At 34.8% G+C, this 20,598-nt stretch overlaps 1 protein-coding gene across 1 annotated transcript in view; it reads right to left on the reverse strand.

The window, feature by feature from the left end:
* Nucleotides 1-5,567: 5,567 nt before the first annotated feature.
* Nucleotides 5,568-20,598, reverse strand: part of wtip (WT1 interacting protein) — a 35,889-nt gene continuing 20,858 nt past the window's right edge. The window contains exons 3-8 of the mRNA XM_079446230.1: nt 16,006-16,073; nt 10,986-11,048; nt 10,615-10,745; nt 10,437-10,488; nt 10,262-10,330; nt 5,568-9,110 (exon numbers count right to left, since the gene is read on the reverse strand). Of these exons, the coding sequence (XP_079302356.1) occupies nt 8,973-9,110; nt 10,262-10,330; nt 10,437-10,488; nt 10,615-10,745; nt 10,986-11,048; nt 16,006-16,073 (521 nt within the window). The 3' untranslated portion in view covers nt 5,568-8,972. The remainder of the gene's footprint in view (nt 9,111-10,261; nt 10,331-10,436; nt 10,489-10,614; nt 10,746-10,985; nt 11,049-16,005; nt 16,074-20,598) is intronic.

Below are 20,598 nucleotides of genomic sequence, written 5' to 3' on the forward strand. Positions count from 1 at the left end.
GTCCTGCACAAACAGTAAAAGAGCCAGATGATGTTTACTGTAGTACTACCACACAGGAACACACAATCACTTGAGTAAATCATTTCTACATCTGGTGAGATGATTGACAGATAAGAGAGGAACCTCAGCAAGAGATCAGATTGGTGAATAATGTGCCTGTTGCCTAGCAACAAGTCTCTCACTTCAAACATCACCTGCCCGGTTATTTCGGGCCTTTTCCTAGACAAAATGATAATTATTTCTGAAATTTTATCGGAGCTGAGACAAAACTGCAGAAATCAAAATGAATTAACATTTCAGCTCGTTACAAGAATTTGAAAGTCAATGTGGTTGCCATGGCAACAAGAGAAAAACCCGTACTAGTCACCAAGAGCCAATGGTGATCTGGCATTTCCCGCAATATAGAGAAACACAAACTGTTGCTTCATTACAGCAATAAACGTTCAACCGAGAGATAATGTGAGATATGGACACGTCACAGACTTTTAATCAGCTGATGTGGCAGTGATTTTTAATTGATGTATGACGCCAGTTGCTTTTGTCATCTAATATAAAGAAATGTATACATTTTAAAGTGGCAACAAATACTTTTTGGTGCCACTGCATGTTAAACAGCAATTATTGAGCAATTAAATATTAAAATGTTATAATGTTGACATTTTATGAACTGATATTACATTCAGAAAATATATGCATTTATATATATATATATATATATATAGATATATATATATACTGTATGTGTGTGTATGCATATTTTCACTGCATTTGTTGACTCATTTAACGCTGTCAACACATGATTTGTGAACAAACATGAACATTTTTCTTTCATTTCTGAGAACCGTATGTTTATCATTAAAACAAACAGAAATGACCTCCTGAACTGATTATTAAGCAGAAAAAGCTGTTTGTTTCTTGAACTTGTTGAGAAACTCTGCTTGCAGCCTAAAATCACTAAAGAAAGGTTTCCCTGGAAACACATTACTGATGCATTACTGATGACAAAGAATAGCATACGCAGTTTGCGTCCATCGGATGCTCTCCTAAACGGCGCCGCACTGACACAGAGAGGAGACAAATAGTTCAATAAATGTCGTTATTTTTATTTTCTTTGCTTACGAAAAGTATTCTCGTCGCTTCATAAAATTCTGATTGAACCACTGATTGCAGATAAACTATTTTGACGATATTTTTTGATACTTTTCTGTGCCTTGCCAGTGTAATTTACTTGGCAGTCAATGGGACAGCCTCCCGGTTTTCATCCAAAATATCTTAAATTGTGTTCTGAGGACAATTTTATGGGTTTGGAACGACATGGGGGTAAGTGATTAATGACAAAATTAGCATTTTGGGGTGGAGTAACCCTTTAAACAGTTGCGTTCGTACACTGTAAAAATAAAGTTGAGCTAACTTAAAATTTGAAGGCAACCAGCTTCAGCAGATTTGAGTTTTCTCAACTTCTTGTTTTAAGTTTATACAACTAAAAAGTTGAGAAATTTCCTAAAAAATAAGTTGAGAAAACTAAAAACTCTGCTGAAGCTGGTTGCCTTCAAATTTTAAGTTAGCTCAACTTTTTTATGTTTTTTACAGTGCATTCTGGGCTCATCTGCTTGTCTTTACATAGTATATGCTTTATTAATAATGTGTTTACTGAGTTTGATCTTTTAAAAACACTGTGTTAATGCATTAAGCCACGTTAAGCGTTTTAGAATGTCTCATATTTATGCAGTTAACTGTACTTTGTTCTTCAGTTATTTATAGCGGCGAATGAATCGCACATTCACTTCTACTTTACAAAATCTAAGCAGTGCAATCTGAATCAAGCCTTTGACATCATCGCTGATGCTGATTACAAACTCTTGAGGTCACTGACAGCAGATTTCATCAGTCCTCATGGATCTTGTGTTCCACCTTACATATACCTAAACCTACCCGTCTCCACCTCCTAGATGTGGGGATTTTGTTCTGCAGTGAGAGGCTACTGCAAACTCCAGACCAGCATCTGACGGAAGGCCTGCAGAGACTGAACTGATCTCATCATACCACAAAAGTAATTCCTCCATCTTGTAATACAACAGCAACAAAAACGGCGTGATTGAATGACACATAAGGCCGAATCGAATGGCAGGATTTGCGGCACACACGCTGGACACACCGTTCCCACGGATCCGGAGTTATGTAAAGCTCGGTGGAGAAGCGTGGGCAGAGAGATTTTGGGTGGTCCTCTGGCCTGCTGCTCCGGCACTGTCACTGAAAAAGAAACCTGAGATTACATGGAAAAACTGTTCCAGAGATTCAGCACTGATCTGTGTCAGAGTCCTTCTGAACTTTTGGATCAGACACGCGATTTTCTATGGAATCCCCAAAAGCCACACTTCAGATAAAAAATATATTAACCCCCGGTTTCACAAATCTAGTCCCAGACTAAAATGCATGTTTGAGCTGTCTCAACTGAAAATATCTAGCTCTTAAAATATGTCAGTGTCATTGCGTCAAGATCCACACCTTAATGTTTTCTTCTAAGGCATTTTTGTAAACGTTGCTCAAATATCTTAATTTAACTAAGGCCTAGTCCTGGCTTAAGATAAGCCCCGTTTGTGAAACCGGGCCTATGAGACATAATTTGGATTTTTTTTTCTTGCAATTTTGACTTTTTTATGCATTCTTTGCTTTAAAATAATTATTTTCTTCTGAATTTTCTTTCCTCCATGGAAAAGGAAATCGTTACTTTTTTAAAATGAATTCCATTTTTTTCTCGCAATTGCAATTTTGTATCTCACAAGTTTTGAGTTTATAGTTGCATCTAAAAATTCAAACTTTCTTGCAATCCTCGGGAAAAAAGAAAAGAAAACCTGACCTCAAAATTCTGACTTTATTTCTTGAATTTCAAAGTTTATATCTCACAATTCTGTTTTCCTCTGAATTCTTTTTTTTTTAATTCTGAATGGCCATGGAATAAAAATAAGGTAAATAAGGTAATTTTCTACTTTTTGTCTCACAATTCTGACTTTGTTTCTCACAATTACTACTAATTTATCTCACAGTTCTGTTTATATCGCAGAATTGAGAGAAAAAAATCAGAATCGTGCCAAAGACAGTCAGAACTGCGAGGGGGAAAAATATCTGAATTGTGAGATAAAAAGTCACAATTACCTTTTTTTTTTTTTTTTTTAAATAGTTAAATATTACATTGAACGTTAAATATGTACTCCATAAATAAAGGGTTTGATATGCCCTTGTGAAAAAGTATTTATTACAGAAATACTGCACTTAATAAAATATATATACTTAAGTGTGAACTGAATGTAATGTTTTCTGACACTTATTTGCAACTGGATGAAACTTTATTAAAGTTCAAATTTATATTAAATTCAATTATTTGAACTTGAACTTTATTTAGCCCAGTTAAAGATATAGTTCACCCAAAAATTTAAAACCGGTCATCATTTACTCAAGTTGTTTCATCCCTTTATACGTTCATTTCTTCGGTTGAACACAAAGATATAAAAAAAAAAAAAAAGTTGAATCGGTCCCCATTGACTTACATAGTATTTATTTATTTATTTATTTTGCATACTATGAAAGTCAAAGGAGACTAGCAACTGTTTGGCTACCCATATTCTTCAAAATATCCTCTTTTGAGTTCAACAGAAAACTTATACAGGTTTGGAACAACTTATGATGTCAAATAATGAGATGTCAGAGTTTTCACTTTTAAGTAGGACTAAAGTAGATTTTATCTTACACTAATTGTCTTTGAAATAGGGTTAAAACACCGCTGAATGTTCTGACAAGCATTCAACTAAAATTATTGCCATTTCTATTAAAACTAGTATATCATGTATTATATTAGTAATCACATTTGTTGCAATTTAAAATATATGAGCTTTAAATCTAATAAATTCTAATCAACTGTAGACTCCAGATCTAGTTTAACTGGAGCACAGAAATAAAAGCATCTCATTAAAGCTGCAGCTCGTCTGCTGTTTGTCATCGAGCAGCTAATGAACTCAACACCAACAAACAGTTCATGGCTTTCAGGAGGAAATATCCCATCATTTACACACCGTCTGGTGAACTTTCATAACGGCCTCTTTGTCTCAGTGTTATCAGTCACGTCACAAATCACAATCGTTAGCTTTTTACAATCACTGAATATTTCAATTTGTTCCAGTATTTTCTTGACATACGAGGTGCATGAAACGTCAAAATATGTTTCAAAGCTTTATTCAGTTTCGGCTGCATACTGATATAAACCCAGATTTACACAGATTAGAATTAAAGGCCAGAGATTAAGAGAAGTTGTTCTTTAAAACCTAATTAAGATTCAGTCTGTGTGATGCTCCAGACGTGTGTTTAATCTGAAAATCACCACAGGAACTCGTTACGATTGCTTCAGATAAACGAATCATGACGATTTCATGGTGCGAGAGCGTCTTTACAGTGTTTTGCCTTTCAGATAAAGACGTTTGATTTTAGACGGCCTTTCACAACATTATCTTAAAGGGATAGTTCACCCAAAAATGAAAATTGTGTCATCATTTACTCATCCTCAAGTAGTTCCAAACCTGTATGAATGTCTTAGTTCTGCTGAACACAAAGGAAGATATCCTGAAGAAAGGCTGTTTTGGGGCACCATTGACTTCCACAGTAGGAAAAAAAATACTATGGAAGTCAATGGTGCCCCAGATCTGCTCTGTTTCCCACAGAATATCTTCAGCAGAACTGAGACATTCATACAGGTTTGGAACTACTTGAGGATGAGTAAATGATGACACAATTTTCATTTTTGGGTGAACTATCCCTTTAATAGTTTCAAGTCGGTATTTAAATGCAACTCAGACTCAGAGAAGTGAGTTGTAACTGAGAGCCGGATTGAGCCGTATAGTTTCTTCCTGTGGGAGCTGTATCAGACATCAGGGTGCGGCGAGTGTTTGCGTGCAGCAGCGCCATTACAGTAGAAATGCACACGCACTGATTTGAGTCGATATCACCGCTGAATAAACACACAGACCCTTCACATGCCACAGGAAAACCACAAGACATACTGGAAACGAGATGATGAGAACAGAGCTCAAAAGTCTCACTTCAGACCTCCGTATGGACAACAGGATGTGATGTCATGCTGTAGGGAAGCTCATTTAAATAAAAATGTTCAAATATGATATTTACACAATTAAAAGCATCTGTGATGTTCGTGTTCTCTGGACAGCTCAATATGCATATCTATGAAATACATGTTTGAAAGAAACAAAGAAAAAAAAAGTTGGACAGTTTTTTCCAAATTCAACAATGTTGGCAGTCATATCCATCCCTTCCAATAAATTATTTTTAATAGACTTGGCCAACACAGCCAAGAGAAGTGGGGAATACAAAAACAAATATATCTTCGTTAAGACAAATAAATGATTCATTCTGGTTTTGTGGCGTTTAGAGAAATTAATACTACATTATTAGATTCATGAAATATTTTATTTAAATGAAATCAGTATTGTTTTTATTGTCGAGATGTCGTTTTGTATAAAAACCCAGATTCTGTCTAAAAATAAAATCACCGTAACAGTTTGTTAACTACAAAAACCACTTTATTGAAAAAGCAGATTACATAAATCTAGGGTTAAATGATACGTCCCGACTTTTCATACATTAAATAACTTTAAACTTTTCACGTTTAGATAAATAAATCTACTTTGCTTTTTCTTTATTTATGAAATATCTAGGAAATCAAAACATCGTACGATAAAAAAAGTGATGCAACAGAACGTAAGATGTGCAACTAACTGAAGGAAAGCTACCGTTCATTGACTCTGATAAATGCAGGAAGTACATTCTACACTCTTTATTTACAGGGACTCTAGCGTTGTGCTATGCAATAGTAGTACGTTTTAAAAGTGGATTAAGACAACGTGGAGAAAAATTGTATGCACTTAAAAAAAACAACAACAACACATTTGTGGGAATGATCTGAAAGCGGAAACATCTGAGGTTACTGAACTGTTCGGGGAAATATTCTGTCATTATATTCAATATTCATGCTGTCGATTACCACAGAAAATGAGAAGCGAGTAGAAAAGATTTTCTCTGGCAGTCGACAGCATGTCACAGACGCTGTACATCAATCCAGAATATTCCTTCAGAAAACCCCCTTCGCTGAAAACGAGGTCAGGATGAGGTTATGTGCTTCCGGTACAGTAATCAGTCAGCAAACACACATCTTCACATGAGTTTTACAGTCTGCTTTGCAGAAAAGAAGTCACTGGATTTAAAAACAACTCTCTGTATCAGGTCTTCTCAGGTCAGGGAAACACATACAGCCCGGTTCTGTCAGTAGTATTACAGCAGACGTCTGTGTGGAACAGGAGAAGTGTGTACAGCGACCCAAGAAGCATTTAAGACACTTGAGAAATAGTTCAGCCAAAAATTATTTTTTGTTGAAAAATTGCTCATCCTCAGGCCATCCAAGATGTAGATGAGTTTGTTTCTTCATCAGATTTGCAGAAATGTAGCATTGCTGAGACACTGATGCAATGCTAGATTTCTCCAAATCTGATGAAGAAACAAACTCATCTACATCTTGGATGGGCTGAGGGTGAGTACAATTTCAGCATTTTTGGGTGAACTATACCTTTAAGTGTCTAAATACTCATCAGGGTTGCTGTATTTGAGACACACACACACACAGTGGCCCAGCCACTAGTGTACATGAACATATACACAACTACACACACACACACAGAGACTCTCTTTTCCACAAACATGCTCACTTATGTCCTAAACAGGTGCGACGTGATGCAATAAGCTTCCAGCAACACATAATTCTTGTTCATGTGAATCCAGACAAAGAAGAAGCTCAAATATAAGTAGTTTTGACATCATTCCCAGACTTCTACAGGTGTTATTTCATAGTTTTCATGACTTTACTATTTTTCTGACATGTGCAAAATGTTCTGTTGCCTTATGCTTCATTGCGTCGCAGCTGCTAAAGACGGCGTGTTGCACACAAACACAGGACGAACGCAGCAGGTCTCCGGCCTGGTTGGGTCCAGCACATCCAGGCTTGACATTTGACCCCTGCACACCTCTAGAGTCCCTTAAGAGTCTCCTGAGACACATTACAGCGCGTCTCCTCCATGTTAAGGAATATGTAAGGCAGGAAGGCACCTCATCAAGAGACAAGCCAGTGTCTGAAGAGCACGACGTAAAAGTCAGCGGAGAAGATCCTCCGCGTTCACAGATCCAGCCCCGTTCTGCTGGTGTCAGGTCGAAACGGCTTGATTCATGTCAGACCTCTGCAAAATATACATTTGTTAGTCCATCTATGTGCAGCAGGTTTCACAACATCACCTGGTGAAGTAAATGCCAGCGATGCATCAGTGTTCGGCCCATTGCTGCCATTAAATTGATGCTTAAAGGCACAGTTCACCATTATTTACTCACCCTCATGTCGTTCCAAAACTGAACAATTTGTGGACAATTTATGGCAAGCCACCACAGGTTAATAAGGAAAATTTTTAACTAATAGATAGATACCATCATACTTTCCTTTATTGATTAATCATAGTACATTAAGACAATTATTTTGTATTACAAGTGTTCTGAAATGCTATGTTTAAATATGCAAATGATGGATTATTAAATTAATTTCTTAGTAGTTTTGTCTTGTTTTCAAGAACAAATATCTAAACATACTTAAATCAAGACACATTTAGCTAAGAAACAAGATATTAAGAAAACAAAGTGAGTTTTATTCTTAAAATGAGAAACAATATCTGCCAATAGGGACAGAAAAATTATCTTGATTTGTCTTTGAATTAAGATTATTTTCTGACACCATTGGCAGATTTTTTAATTTTTTTAAGCAAAAACTAAATTTGGGCACATTTTTCAGAAAGCAAGACTTAATACAAGTAATTTTGCTTCTCAAGTAAATGTCTCTTGATTCAAAAATGCTTAGATATTCGAACATGAAAACAAGAGGAAAATACTACTTTTTTTTTTTGCAGAGTAAAAAAAAAAAGTAATTACAATTAAATATTAGATATGCACTAATTTGTAGAATTTTCAGAACAGAAATATGAACATTTGTTTAAATTATTTTCTTTTGTTTTTGGCATATTTTTTACAGAGGGGATTTTGGTTTTCTCTATTTTATTTATAGAAAATACTGTCAGAAATAAATCATGTTTTTGGATTAAAATGTTGTTATATATATATCAGGTGAATCATGAAAAAATCCCTCTGTAAAATCCTTCAGAATATAGATAAGAATGAAACTACAACGTTTTAGTGTAAATGTGTATTGATATGTATTTTAACTGAAAACTGTAGATGCAAATAGATAAAGTGTAATAAAATAAACACGTAAATGTGTATTTTACATTATTTCTTTCCACTGAGGAACAAATCAATTATGACTTGTTATGGAAGCAAAATAGCCCCAAAAACAATGGTTTTTCTTGTAGTGTCTTGCCTTGAAATAACATTTTAATACATTTCTGCCACGGAAGAAAAGCTCATGCAAGTTTGGAACGACAGTGAGTAAATGATCACTGTAGTTTTAAGTTTAGGTGAACTGTCCCTTTAAAGACCCTGGGCAGCTTGGCACAAATATCTGGCAGGAGACAGAAATGGTGCATGTCGAAGGCAGTAATCGACGCAGGATTTCCGATGAAGGCACAGGAAGTCATATCTCAGTCTGTGTGTTCAGTGCTGTTGTTTGGCGTTCAGGAGGAAAAACAGGGACGGGTCGCCCTCCGATCCCCTGCAGGCAGTGCTGAAGACACGAGCCCAAACCCCCCCCAATACCATGATTAGGGATGAAATAATAATTAAAGCCTCTCCGGTAGGTCAAATGGACTCATCCGTGGTCAAAGGGGCACGACCGAACCCCTGTTTATTGTTTAGAGGAAGGACCGATCCTTCTGTCTTGATTTCCTCTCGCTCCTCCTTCACGTTCAGCGGGAGTTGTGTGTTCACAGTTCAGTGACATGTAGCGGGTAACTCGGTAGAGGGGTTTTTAACCGGTGCAGGTGGCATCGGTGGCACAGCAGATGTCCATCCAGCGGGTAACAGCGATGCCCCTCTTCGTCATTCAACTGCAGACCGCAATCCTGCAAAACATGTGTTATTGTCTTAGTGTGTTTGATAGAAATGAAGTCAGGCCTTTTTCAATGAATCATCACCCTTGTGGCTGGATCTACACTGTAAATAATTTAATGCACATAGCTTGCTTTTTAGTTCTGCAAGTCAACTGGAAAAATCCATAGCCAGAGGAAGGAATCCAAAACCGCAGTTTGGTCAGTAAATAAATTAACATGAGGCCGATTCAATGTTTTGACAAGGACTTCAAACCATCACCCTCATCTTAAACCTGTCACATGGCAAAAATTAAAAGAATAAAATAATTCATTTTTATCAATAATATACATTCCAAATAAATAAAATATTTCAGAAGTGAGCATTTTATTATTATTATTAACATAAAAAATATATTTTTTACATATATGAAATATTTCTAATTAATATATAAAAAAAAAAAAAAAAAAAAAAAAAAAAAAAATATATATATATATATATATATATATATATATATATATATATATATATATATATATATATATATATATATATATATATATATATATATATATGTATATATATGTATATATATATATATATATGTATATATATGTATATATATATATATATGTATATATATATATATATATATATATATGTATATATATATATATATATATGTATATGTATATATATGTATATATATATATATGTATATGTATATATATATATATATATGTATATGTATATATATATATATATATATATATAAATATAATAAAAATATTATTATTATTACATTATACATTAAAAATTTAAATGTTTAAATAATACTGTAGCCTAAAATCACTTTCTTTAACAACAAAAAGAATTGAGCTTTAATAAGAGGTTTTCTCTTTGAGAAATGTGTTTGTCAACATTTTAACTCTCAGTCTCAAAGTTTAGCTGAATGACCCGCTCTGGAATGTCATTAGTCAATGATTCACAATAAAAACATCTTACATAATGCTAGTGCATTATCCTGAAGCATAAAACATGACCACTTGTTAGGTGCCATTTACCAGATGCGAGTGAATCACAGTGAACCAGCGTCTAGGATGTGTTCGTGTGGTTAAGTGACTTCACAATGAGATTGAACCTGCAACCCTTAGCCAGTATTTCAGAACAACAGCCACTGAATTACCTCACAGTGATAGCATTCAACATGGTAATCTTTATCCATGGACACCACCCGTATGGTCTCCTCTGAACCCTACAAACACACACACACACCTAATTAACCTCTGTCAGGACAGTCCTGAAGCGTGACATCAATCCAACTAATGTAACATCAGTCTAATGCATTTAAAAGCTCGAACCTGCGCTGGGAGGATGGGCTGGTTACACGAGGCACATTTAGGAGCAAAAACCCTATAGAAAAATATATAAACATACATCAACATCTTGGTTACGCTGGACAGCCAAAACAGCACTAGACAGGTTATGCATGAAAAATATGCAACAAAATAGCATGATTGTGTGTAGCGTGTCACTCACGTGTGGTAGTCTTTCACACAATAGATGTTGTTCTCCACATCCACGGTGAAAGGAACACCGTCCAGACCCTCCTTACAAACCACACAGCGGAAACAGCCTGGATGATACGACTTACCCAGAGCATGCAGGATCTACAACAGACACACACACAGGTGGCCACGCTAATGAGGCACAATAACATCATTTCTGTATCTAATAATAGACTCATATTACAGAGATGATGCAGCTTTGATAAGCCATTTTTGGTTGCATATTTATTTAAAATGGTAAAACTAAATTACAAGAGTCTTCCCTCTAAATTCACAAGAGATCCTTCTTCCTCTGAAAAATGAAAGCAATAGTTATAGTGCAATACATCAAATCTCTCGTACCATCTCCATGATGAGGTGACCGCACACAAAGCATTTTTCTGCCGTCTGCTGGAACCCGGAGTACTACAGAAAAGAAAAAAAAACACCACAACTCAAATGCAAGATCATATTTAACTTTGCAAGATTTTTTAGTTTCTTCTGCTTACCAAAGCTGCATTTATTTGATCAAAAATACAGAAAAAACAGCAATATTGTGAAATATTTAAATTTAAAATGTCTGTTTTCTATGTGAATATATGCAATGTCATTTATTCCTGTGATCAAAGCTGAATTTGTAGCATCATTACTCCAGTCTTCAGTGTCACGTGATCCTTCAGAAATCATTCTAATATACTGATTTACTGCTCAAGAAACATTTCTGATTATTATCAATGTGGAAAACATTTGTGCCGAAGAATACCGTATTTTTGTGGAATCTGTGATACATTTTATTTTTCAAGGTTCTTTGATGAATAAAAAGTTAAAAAATCTTTAACATTAGAAATGTCTTTACTGTCCGTTTAATGTGTCTTTGATGGACAAAAGTATTCATTTCTAATTTATTTAGGATTTTCTAGTGCACAATGGTGCTTTAAGTGGTCACAGTCCAAGTAAAATTCCAAACATGTATTAAATACTAAATAAAAAAATAAATATTCAACAATATACAGTGGTGTGAAAAAGTGTTGGCCCCCTTCCTGATTTTTTATTTTTTTGCATGTTTGTCACACTTTAATGTTTCACATCAAACTAATTTAAATATTAATCAAAGTAAACACAACATGCAGTTTTTGAAGGAAGTTTTTTATTATGAAGGGAAAACAAAATCCAGACCAACATGGTCCTGTGTGAAAAAGTGCTTGCCCCCTAAATCTAATAACTGGTTGGGCCACCCTTAGCAGCAACGACTGCAATCAAGCGTTTGTGATAACTTGCAATGAGTCTGTTACAGCGCTGTGGAGGAAGTTTGGCCACTCATCTCGGCAGAATTGTTGTAATTCAGCCACATTGGAGGGTTTTCCAGCATGAACCGCCTTTTTAAGGTCATGCCACAGCATCTCAATAGGATTCAGGTCAGGACTTTGACTAGGCCACTCCAAAGTTTTTCTTCAGCCATTCAGAGGTGGATTTGCTGGTGTGTTTTGGATCATTGTCCTGCTGCAGAACCCAAGTTCGCTTCAGCTTGAGGTCAGGAACAGATGGCCGGACATTGTCCTTCAGGATTTTTTGGTAGACAGCTGAATTCATGGTTCATTTATCACAGCAAGTCTTCCAGGTCCTGAAGCAGCAAAACAGCCCCAGACCATCACACCACCACCACCATATTTTACTGTTGCTATGATGTTCTTTTTCTGAAATGCTGTGTTACTTTTACGCCAGATGTAATGGGACACACACCTTCCAAAAAGTTCAACTTTTGTCTCGTCAGTCCACAGAGTATTTTCCCAAAAGTCTTGGGGATCATCAAGATGTTTTCTGGCAAAACTGAGACGAGCCTTTATGTTCTTTTTGCTCAGCAGTGGTTTTCGTCTTGGAACTCTGCAATGCAGGCCATTTTTGCCCCGTCTCTTTCTTATGGTGGAGTCATGAACACTGACCTTAACTGAGGCAAGTGAGGCCTGCAGTTCTTTAGATGTTGTTGTGGGGTCTTTTGTGATCTCTTGGATGAGTCGTCGCTGCACTCTTGGGGTAATTTTGGTCGGCCGGTCACTCCTGGGAAGGTTCACCACTGTTCCATGTTTTCTCCATTTGTGGATAATGGCTCTCACTGTGGTTCGCTGGAGTCCCAAAGCTTTAGAAATGGCTTTATAACCTTTTCCAGACTGATAGATCTCAATTACTTTCTTTCTCATTTGTTCCTGAATTTCTATGGATCTCAACATGATGTGTAGATTTTGAGGATCTTTTGGGGGGGGGGGGGGGGGGCAAACACTTTTCACACAGGACCATGTGGGTTCGGATTTTGTTTTCCCTTCATAAAAAAAAAAACCTTCATTCAAAAACTGCATGTTGTGTTTACTTGTGTTATCTTTTATTAATATTTAAATTAGTTTGATGATCTGAAACATTAAAGTGTGACAAACATGCAATAAAATAAAAAATCAGGAAGGGGGCCAACACTTTTTCACACCACTGTAAATGAATGAACTAAATAAATATATAATATAATACAAATTTATTATAATATAAATGATAGCATGTCACACTGCTTCATGTTTCATGTCAACTACCCAAAATGCAAGCACTATATACACAAAATAATATATTACATATTTTTATAAAAATTATTAAAAACAAAAGTACTAAAATATATAAAAAATATATAAAATTTTAAACAAAAAAATTGAAATTATATTATACATAAGTATTGATAAATTAAGTAAATATGTAAGATTATAGTATATAAAATAATATGATGCCACACTGCTTCATATTTCCTGTCTGCTACCCATATGCAAAAATTATGTAATTCCAAAAACTTGCACCAGTAATGAAGCAGCATTACTATTGAATGTGTCTCAAGGGGGCGCTGGCGTGCTCTCTCTGTGAAGAGCTGTTTGAGAGCTTCAGAAACGTCCTACTGGGCTGTTTAGCTCTGTGCATCTGATTAAACACTTAAGAAATCAGCCGAAAATCCAACATGATTATCAGCATGATTCCTGAGAACATCCACAACTTGATGGATTAAGGCTGCAGCCGCTATAAGAATCGTTCTTATCGTTCAGTATGAGGTGTTGGACCTCCAAAGGACTTTCCTGAGACTTAGAACATCTTACAACATTCAGAGGTTGTTAATGGTGGACAGGTTGTACAGAAACGACCCTGAGGGGAGCCATCTGTCCAGGAAAAGGGCTTTGACCTGGTTACCAGGGTGACAAGAGTTGGGAGCACAGCCATTAGAGTAAGGATGTTCTCAAACATGCACTCTATGGAAATGAGAGGCCGAGTCCAAACAAGATCCTCGGACTCTATTGTAGGAACCAAAGGCTACATTTTAACGACGTGGAACTTTCTGTGGAACGCCGTTCCATTCCGTACTGATGACATCACCGCTCGCCTGAACACTCTTTTCATTGGTGCGCTGGTGTGTGTGTTCATGTGAGCGTGTGCTCATTGTGGAGAGAGGGCCAGCAGGTGGGGTTGGGAGGGACTGATCAATATCAGGAAACCCCCACCCGTCCCGTCAGACAGGCCATCTGCTGGACCCCCGGCGGCGTGCTCCTTAGTCGCTCACGTCAACACAAGCGCTGTTTGTGGTCATTAAGTGGCTGACCAATGCATCTATGCTAGGTGGCCAAAAGATGAAATAAACACACACAAAAAAAAAAAAAAAAAAAAAAAAAAAAAAAAAAAAAATATATATATATATATATATATATATATATATATATATATATATATATATATATATATATATATATATATATATATATATATATATAAAAAATATATTTGGAAAAGTAACTAACAGTAAATAAAAATATTTAAATAATACTGTAATAAATACTAATAATAAATTAATACATATAAATAATATAATAATTAATGGTAAACAAAAATATATGCAATATGTTTTTAAATATTAATAATTTGGTAAAAAGTACAAAAAATATTAAATGGGTTAAATGAAAAAGAATAATGAATTTATATACAAATATACACTAACAGGACAGGATCCTACCTTCCTTCCTAATTTGCTGGTCATCATTTGGCATTTGAGAGTTTGTTTATTTATTTATTATAAATGGAAGAATAAAGGGAAGAAAGGAAGGAAGACTAGCAATTTTTCTTGGCCAATATATGCTAATAAAAATAAAAACTGATAACCTGTTAATTGCCCTGGCTAATATATGATTATATGTAAATAATTAAGTAAGAAAGAAATGACCTGTTATTTGACCTGGCCAATATACATCTGTCCCCACTATTAAAACGATCACATGAAAGTCTAGTGGCAATAATATCAAAATTTCACACAGGAAGTCGATTCCTTCATGATGCATCTTCCCATTGCTCATGTTGTGTGTGTGTGTGTGAGTGTTTAGCTTTAGAATAAGATCACTCTGGAGCGAATCAGAGAGGTGGGCGGAGCTACAGCATCTGTTCTCCCAAGAGACATCCATCCATCCATCCACTAATGAGCACTAATCAATACAGCCCCAGTCTCCACCTCCCTCTTAGGAAACGTTCAGCTTCTTTGTTGAGATCCTACAGCTGGTGTAACTCTAACCTACAGCAGGACTTCAAATATCAAATGAGGACAGGATCTACAGAACTAGTATCTATAGAACAATCCGTGACACATCGGAATTACTGTAATTATAAGATTCTTAGCTGTTCACATGCTCAGGCTCAAAAATTAATAGTTTCTATAGCTACATTTATAATGCAAAAATTAGGCAAAAATGTGGCTTTGTTGTCAATGATGGTAAAAAAAATATTTAGTCACTATATTAAATGATATCTTGCAAGATATTTAAGAAAAAGCACATCAAAAACAACATTTTACAGTGACACATCAAGCATCACTGTTCAAAAGTTTGGGATCAGTAAGATTTATTTATAGAAATTAATACTTTTATTCATCAAGGGCATATTAAACTAATCAAAAGTGTCAGTAAACACATTTATAATGTTACAAAAGATTTCCATTTCAAATAAATGCTGTTCTTTTGAACTTTCCATTTATCAAAGAATTCTGAAAAATTAAATGCATCACAGTTTCCACAAAAATATTGTGCAGCACAACTGTTTTCAACAGTGATAATAATGAGAAATGTTTATCAGCATATTAGTATGATTTCTGAAGGAACATGTGACACTGATCACAGCAATAAATTACATTTGACAATATATTCACATAGAGAACAGCTATTTTAAATAGCAATAATATTTCACAGTTTTACTCCATTTTTAGTTAAATAAATGCAGCCTTGGCGAGCAGAAGATGACAAAAATCCTAGTTTGACAAGTCAGAAAGTCAATTATTGTAAATCTGACAATGTAAATGCATCATAAGTTTGATTTGAACTGTACTCACCAGGAAGTCTTCCTCACAGTAAACCTTTCCATTGATATTATAGAAAGCCTTTCCTCGTAGCCTCCGTCCTGAGGGAGAAAGAAATCAATTTATTCCACCATGTCATACGTTTAATTTTATATGCAGTCAAAAACACTGCAGAAGAAACTCCATGGTTCTTCATGCTGTGTTTACAAACGGCCTCGACAACAAACAAGTCGTTATTTTTAATTTGCGACATCGAATGATTGAAAGGATGAAAAATGCTTCATCTCTGATGCGTGTTAAGTGACACAAACCAGCAGCCTCAGACATCTGACCGACGGATGTGAAATGTACACAAAAATGCATCAAAAGCTCAAATCTGATTCTAGGTGCACAGGTTTATACCAGCCTAAAAACAAATACAAACTATGGCTGGTCATAGGGACCTATAATTAAATTGCGGACAGAGTTATGGGATCAAGTCATAAAAGCAGAATTTAATGTATCGTATCATAATATGGACTAGTGTCTGTGAATATTAAGCCTCAATCCTGCATGTTCTGCGAGAATGAACGGTGCAGATGTGCGGTTTCATTTAAAGCACACTAAAGCCTCACTATATGAGCATATATAACTATCATCATATCATATAAACACAGAAACTTAAAGCACTTCACGACAACCTGACAAAATTAATGTTTGGGGGTAACTTGAAGAAATAGTGACAGAAATACATTAGTACCGTCCAATGGAATGTACATCCCTATTAATATAAATAAAAATATGATAAGGGAATAATTACATTTTTTGTCAGGTTTTGATCTGATATGCCTTCATAACAGAAACTTTAAAATACACAACCACAAAAAAATAACATTTTATAGGGCCCTATTACTTCAAAAGCAAAAATAATGAAGTTGTTTTTATAAATTCAATTAGTTAGACATACTTTGACTGATTTTTTAAAATTGAATTAAACAATTTAAAAAAAAAATTAAAAGGGAAAACACAGAATTTGGTAAATATAAAACAGAATTTGAGGAGAAAAAAAATAATAAAAAAAATAAAAAAATAAATATAAATATAAATATATATATATATATATATATATATATATATATATATATATATATATATATATATATATATATATATATATATATATATATATATATATATATATATATATATATATATATATATATATATATATATATATATATATATATATATATATATATATATATATATATATATACACACATACATACATATCATTTCAGGGCCCTAAAGAAATGTTAATTTTGTTCAACTTTTAATAAATTGTTAATGAATTGTTTAAGTTTCATGATTTCAATTAATCAGACATGCTTTTTGTTTAGTAAAATTTAAGTTAACCATTAAAATAGAGTACAGAAATATTAAAACAGGGAAAATACGGAATCCAGAAAAATTCAAATTGAACTTTGGTTATGTTGGTCGTTTACCATGTGGCTCTGATGGTATGATTCGGTCTAAATGGGTGTATCTTGGCCAGAATCAGCGAAGGGACTTTATGCTGCTAGTCTGACTGCATGAGACTAGGACCTCTGTATCGCATTCAAACACACACAAAAACCACCAAACCACCTCACACACACAGTCCATAAATCAGTCTGACCCTTTTCCCCATCCCTTAATTTACAGCGCTCAAGGCAGACATCTCGTTTCTTTTCACAGTCTCAAAATTTATGCACTTGCCACATTCAATCAGCCAGCGGCCCAACAGAGAAACGAACACTCGACTTAATTCAGAGTGATAAAGAACGATTCACACGCAGACCTGAGGAAAGACTTTCAATAAGTGATGTAGACGCATGGTGTTCACCTGCTCGATCATAAAACAGGTAAAAAAATCCCATAGAGGAGGAACATGAGTCAGATTTTTTTAATTCCCTAGCAACACACCTGCATAGCAATGTGCAGTTTTGCACCATCAAGAACCACTTAGATGTGTTTAGAAATTGGGAGAAAAAGGTGCAAATAATAAAAATGTGCTTTTAAAATAACTGAGATGGCAATGTAAGAGGAGGATGTTTGTAGACGTGTGTACACACAACAAACGACACTGAGATCACTGAGATTTCTGGAGCTGACAAATGTCTGGGGAGGGCCAGATTCCCAACACAAAAACACAGAGAGAGACAGAGAGAGGTCTGAGTAAACGGGGACATTCTTTGAGCCTGAGGTCACCGGCTGGTCCCAATGCCCCCCTCCACCACCGAAAACAGACAGAGAGAGAGAAAGAGGGGGGAGGGACGGCGAGATTCCTCCAGCCTTTGTCAAAGACTGCGGCCACAGTCAACTACATCTACATTGAAAAAACTGGTTATATGCAGAAAACTCATTTCATTTGTGGCAAATGTGTAGCTCTTCACTGGTATGATGGACTTGCAGCAAATCTTTGGCACAGTTAGTGCTGTTAAACTTTTCACTGAACTGAAATGTTCAATTATTTCGACACACTGCAAAAACATTTCAGTATTTGTGTCTTGTTTTAAAGCACGAATATCTAAACATTCTCGAATCAAGATTCCTTTACATTCCTTTGTTTTCTTAACAACGTATCAAAATTAAGAAAGTTCTTGCTTAAAATTAGAAAAAATATCTGCCAATGGGGCAAGAAAAATAATTTTTGTTTTCTCTTTGAATTAAGGTTAGGATATTTTTCCTTGTTTTAAGCAAAAAGTGACAAAATTTGGATATTTTTTTCATAAAATAACACTTAATATATAGTCATTTTGCTAATCAAGTAAATGTATCTTGATTCAAGAATGTTTAGATATTTGTGCTTTAAAACACGATAAAAATACTGAGTATTTGCAGTGTAGTGAATAGAAATACATTAACAAAACTTATAGCAAAAACTTTCTATAGGCCATTTTCACAGACTGTGATGACGTTTATATAGTTAACATTGTAAATATTTTCTTTTTAAAAAATGTAAACAAAAAATAAATAATATATTTTTAAATACATTTTAGTTTTTCATTAATAAATGTACATGTATAACGCTATTTTGTGTTTTATTTTCTTGCTTTCGATGACAGAAAACTGGTTAACTCTAATACAATGGCTGAGGGAGTGACAGCTAATCTTTCTCTCTTTTAACCAATGTAATCAATCTCTTTATATTTTTTTCCACTTTTGGAAAGACAGAACAATCATGGATTTTTCCTTTTGCTATTAAGGCAAATGGAAATGCAAAAATGACATTTGTTGCATTTTGCGTTCACAACTATGGACGTTTACCAAACTATGACGGCTTCTGCTTCTGAGAAGCCCGGAAATGTGAAAAGGCTCCATTAACCAGCATTTTTTTTTGTCATTTTTCACTCGCATGCATCTCTTCTACTCCACTCTTCTCAGAAGAGTGTGTGGGCAGTTTTATTTCCATGGCCTGCTGTGTTAAATGCATCTTTGATTTAATTTTTACACTTGAACGCATGTTTCCCATGACTGTCACTGTGGCTGCAGATCTTCAGTCCTCTCATGAACTCAGTCAGGGTCGTTGCCATATGTGACGCAAGTAAAAACAAGGCTGTGCAGTATAGATGAGGTCAGTTCTTCTGTTTTAAGGTCTCATGTCACACTGTGCATATTTCTGGAATTCCCTGTCAAACAGTGTTTTATTTTCTTAACTTAAATCAGAATGGTTAAATTACCAGACGAACAACTTAAACTTAAAACACTTACACTTACTCAAACTAAAAGTGAAAAAAATTAATTGAGACTAAACAGAAACATAAAATAAATAAATAAATAATAAAAATAAACTACTGAAAAGCATGTTGCAAAATTACTAAAACTTCAAATAAAATGAAACAATTATATACTATAAAATAATACTATAAAAGCATATAGATAATAAAATTGTTGTCCACTGAAAATGTTTTGTTAATATGTACTTATTTGTTTCTTTTGAATGACTGTACTTGTGTACCTCACAGTCTTGTTTTAATTGATGACAAATTAACTTGAAATCAACTCAGATTGAGGTCTTAAATTATCTGTTTATGAAAAATAGTACCATAAATTAATCTCAGGGCAACCAATTCTTCTAGAAAACACAACTGACACATTCATATACCTCCAAACACAAAATGATCTCCTAGTAGAAAAGGCAGAAATCTCATTTTATCCAAGCGTTCAGAGGCTGATATGATTTTCTCATTGTAATATGGCTGACTGTCTGTACACACACACACACACCACATCTAAAGCGATATGACACTGTGTCATTAGAACAGAGCACACAGCTGCTGGGGACTGCTGGGAAATCTGTCTCGAGCATAATCAAAGCTCCAGAGACGGCAAACACGAGAGAAACACAGAGCGCAGCACTGAAAATACCACATGCTCAGCACAATAATGAATATACAAACACAAATGATTTAAAACAAAGCGAGATAGAAAGATGGAATGATAGTAGATCAATAGAATGATAGAAAAATCCATAGACTATCCGACAGAATGACAGATATATAGATAAAATGACAGATAGATAAAACATACAAACAATAGGTAAACAGAAAAAAATGAATTATAGGTAGACAGAACAAACAAACAAACGATAGTTAGACAAAAGGA

This window comes from Barbus barbus (genome assembly GCF_936440315.1).
Source record: "Barbus barbus genome assembly, chromosome: 22".
Lineage (NCBI taxonomy): Eukaryota > Metazoa > Chordata > Actinopteri > Cypriniformes > Cyprinidae > Barbus > Barbus barbus.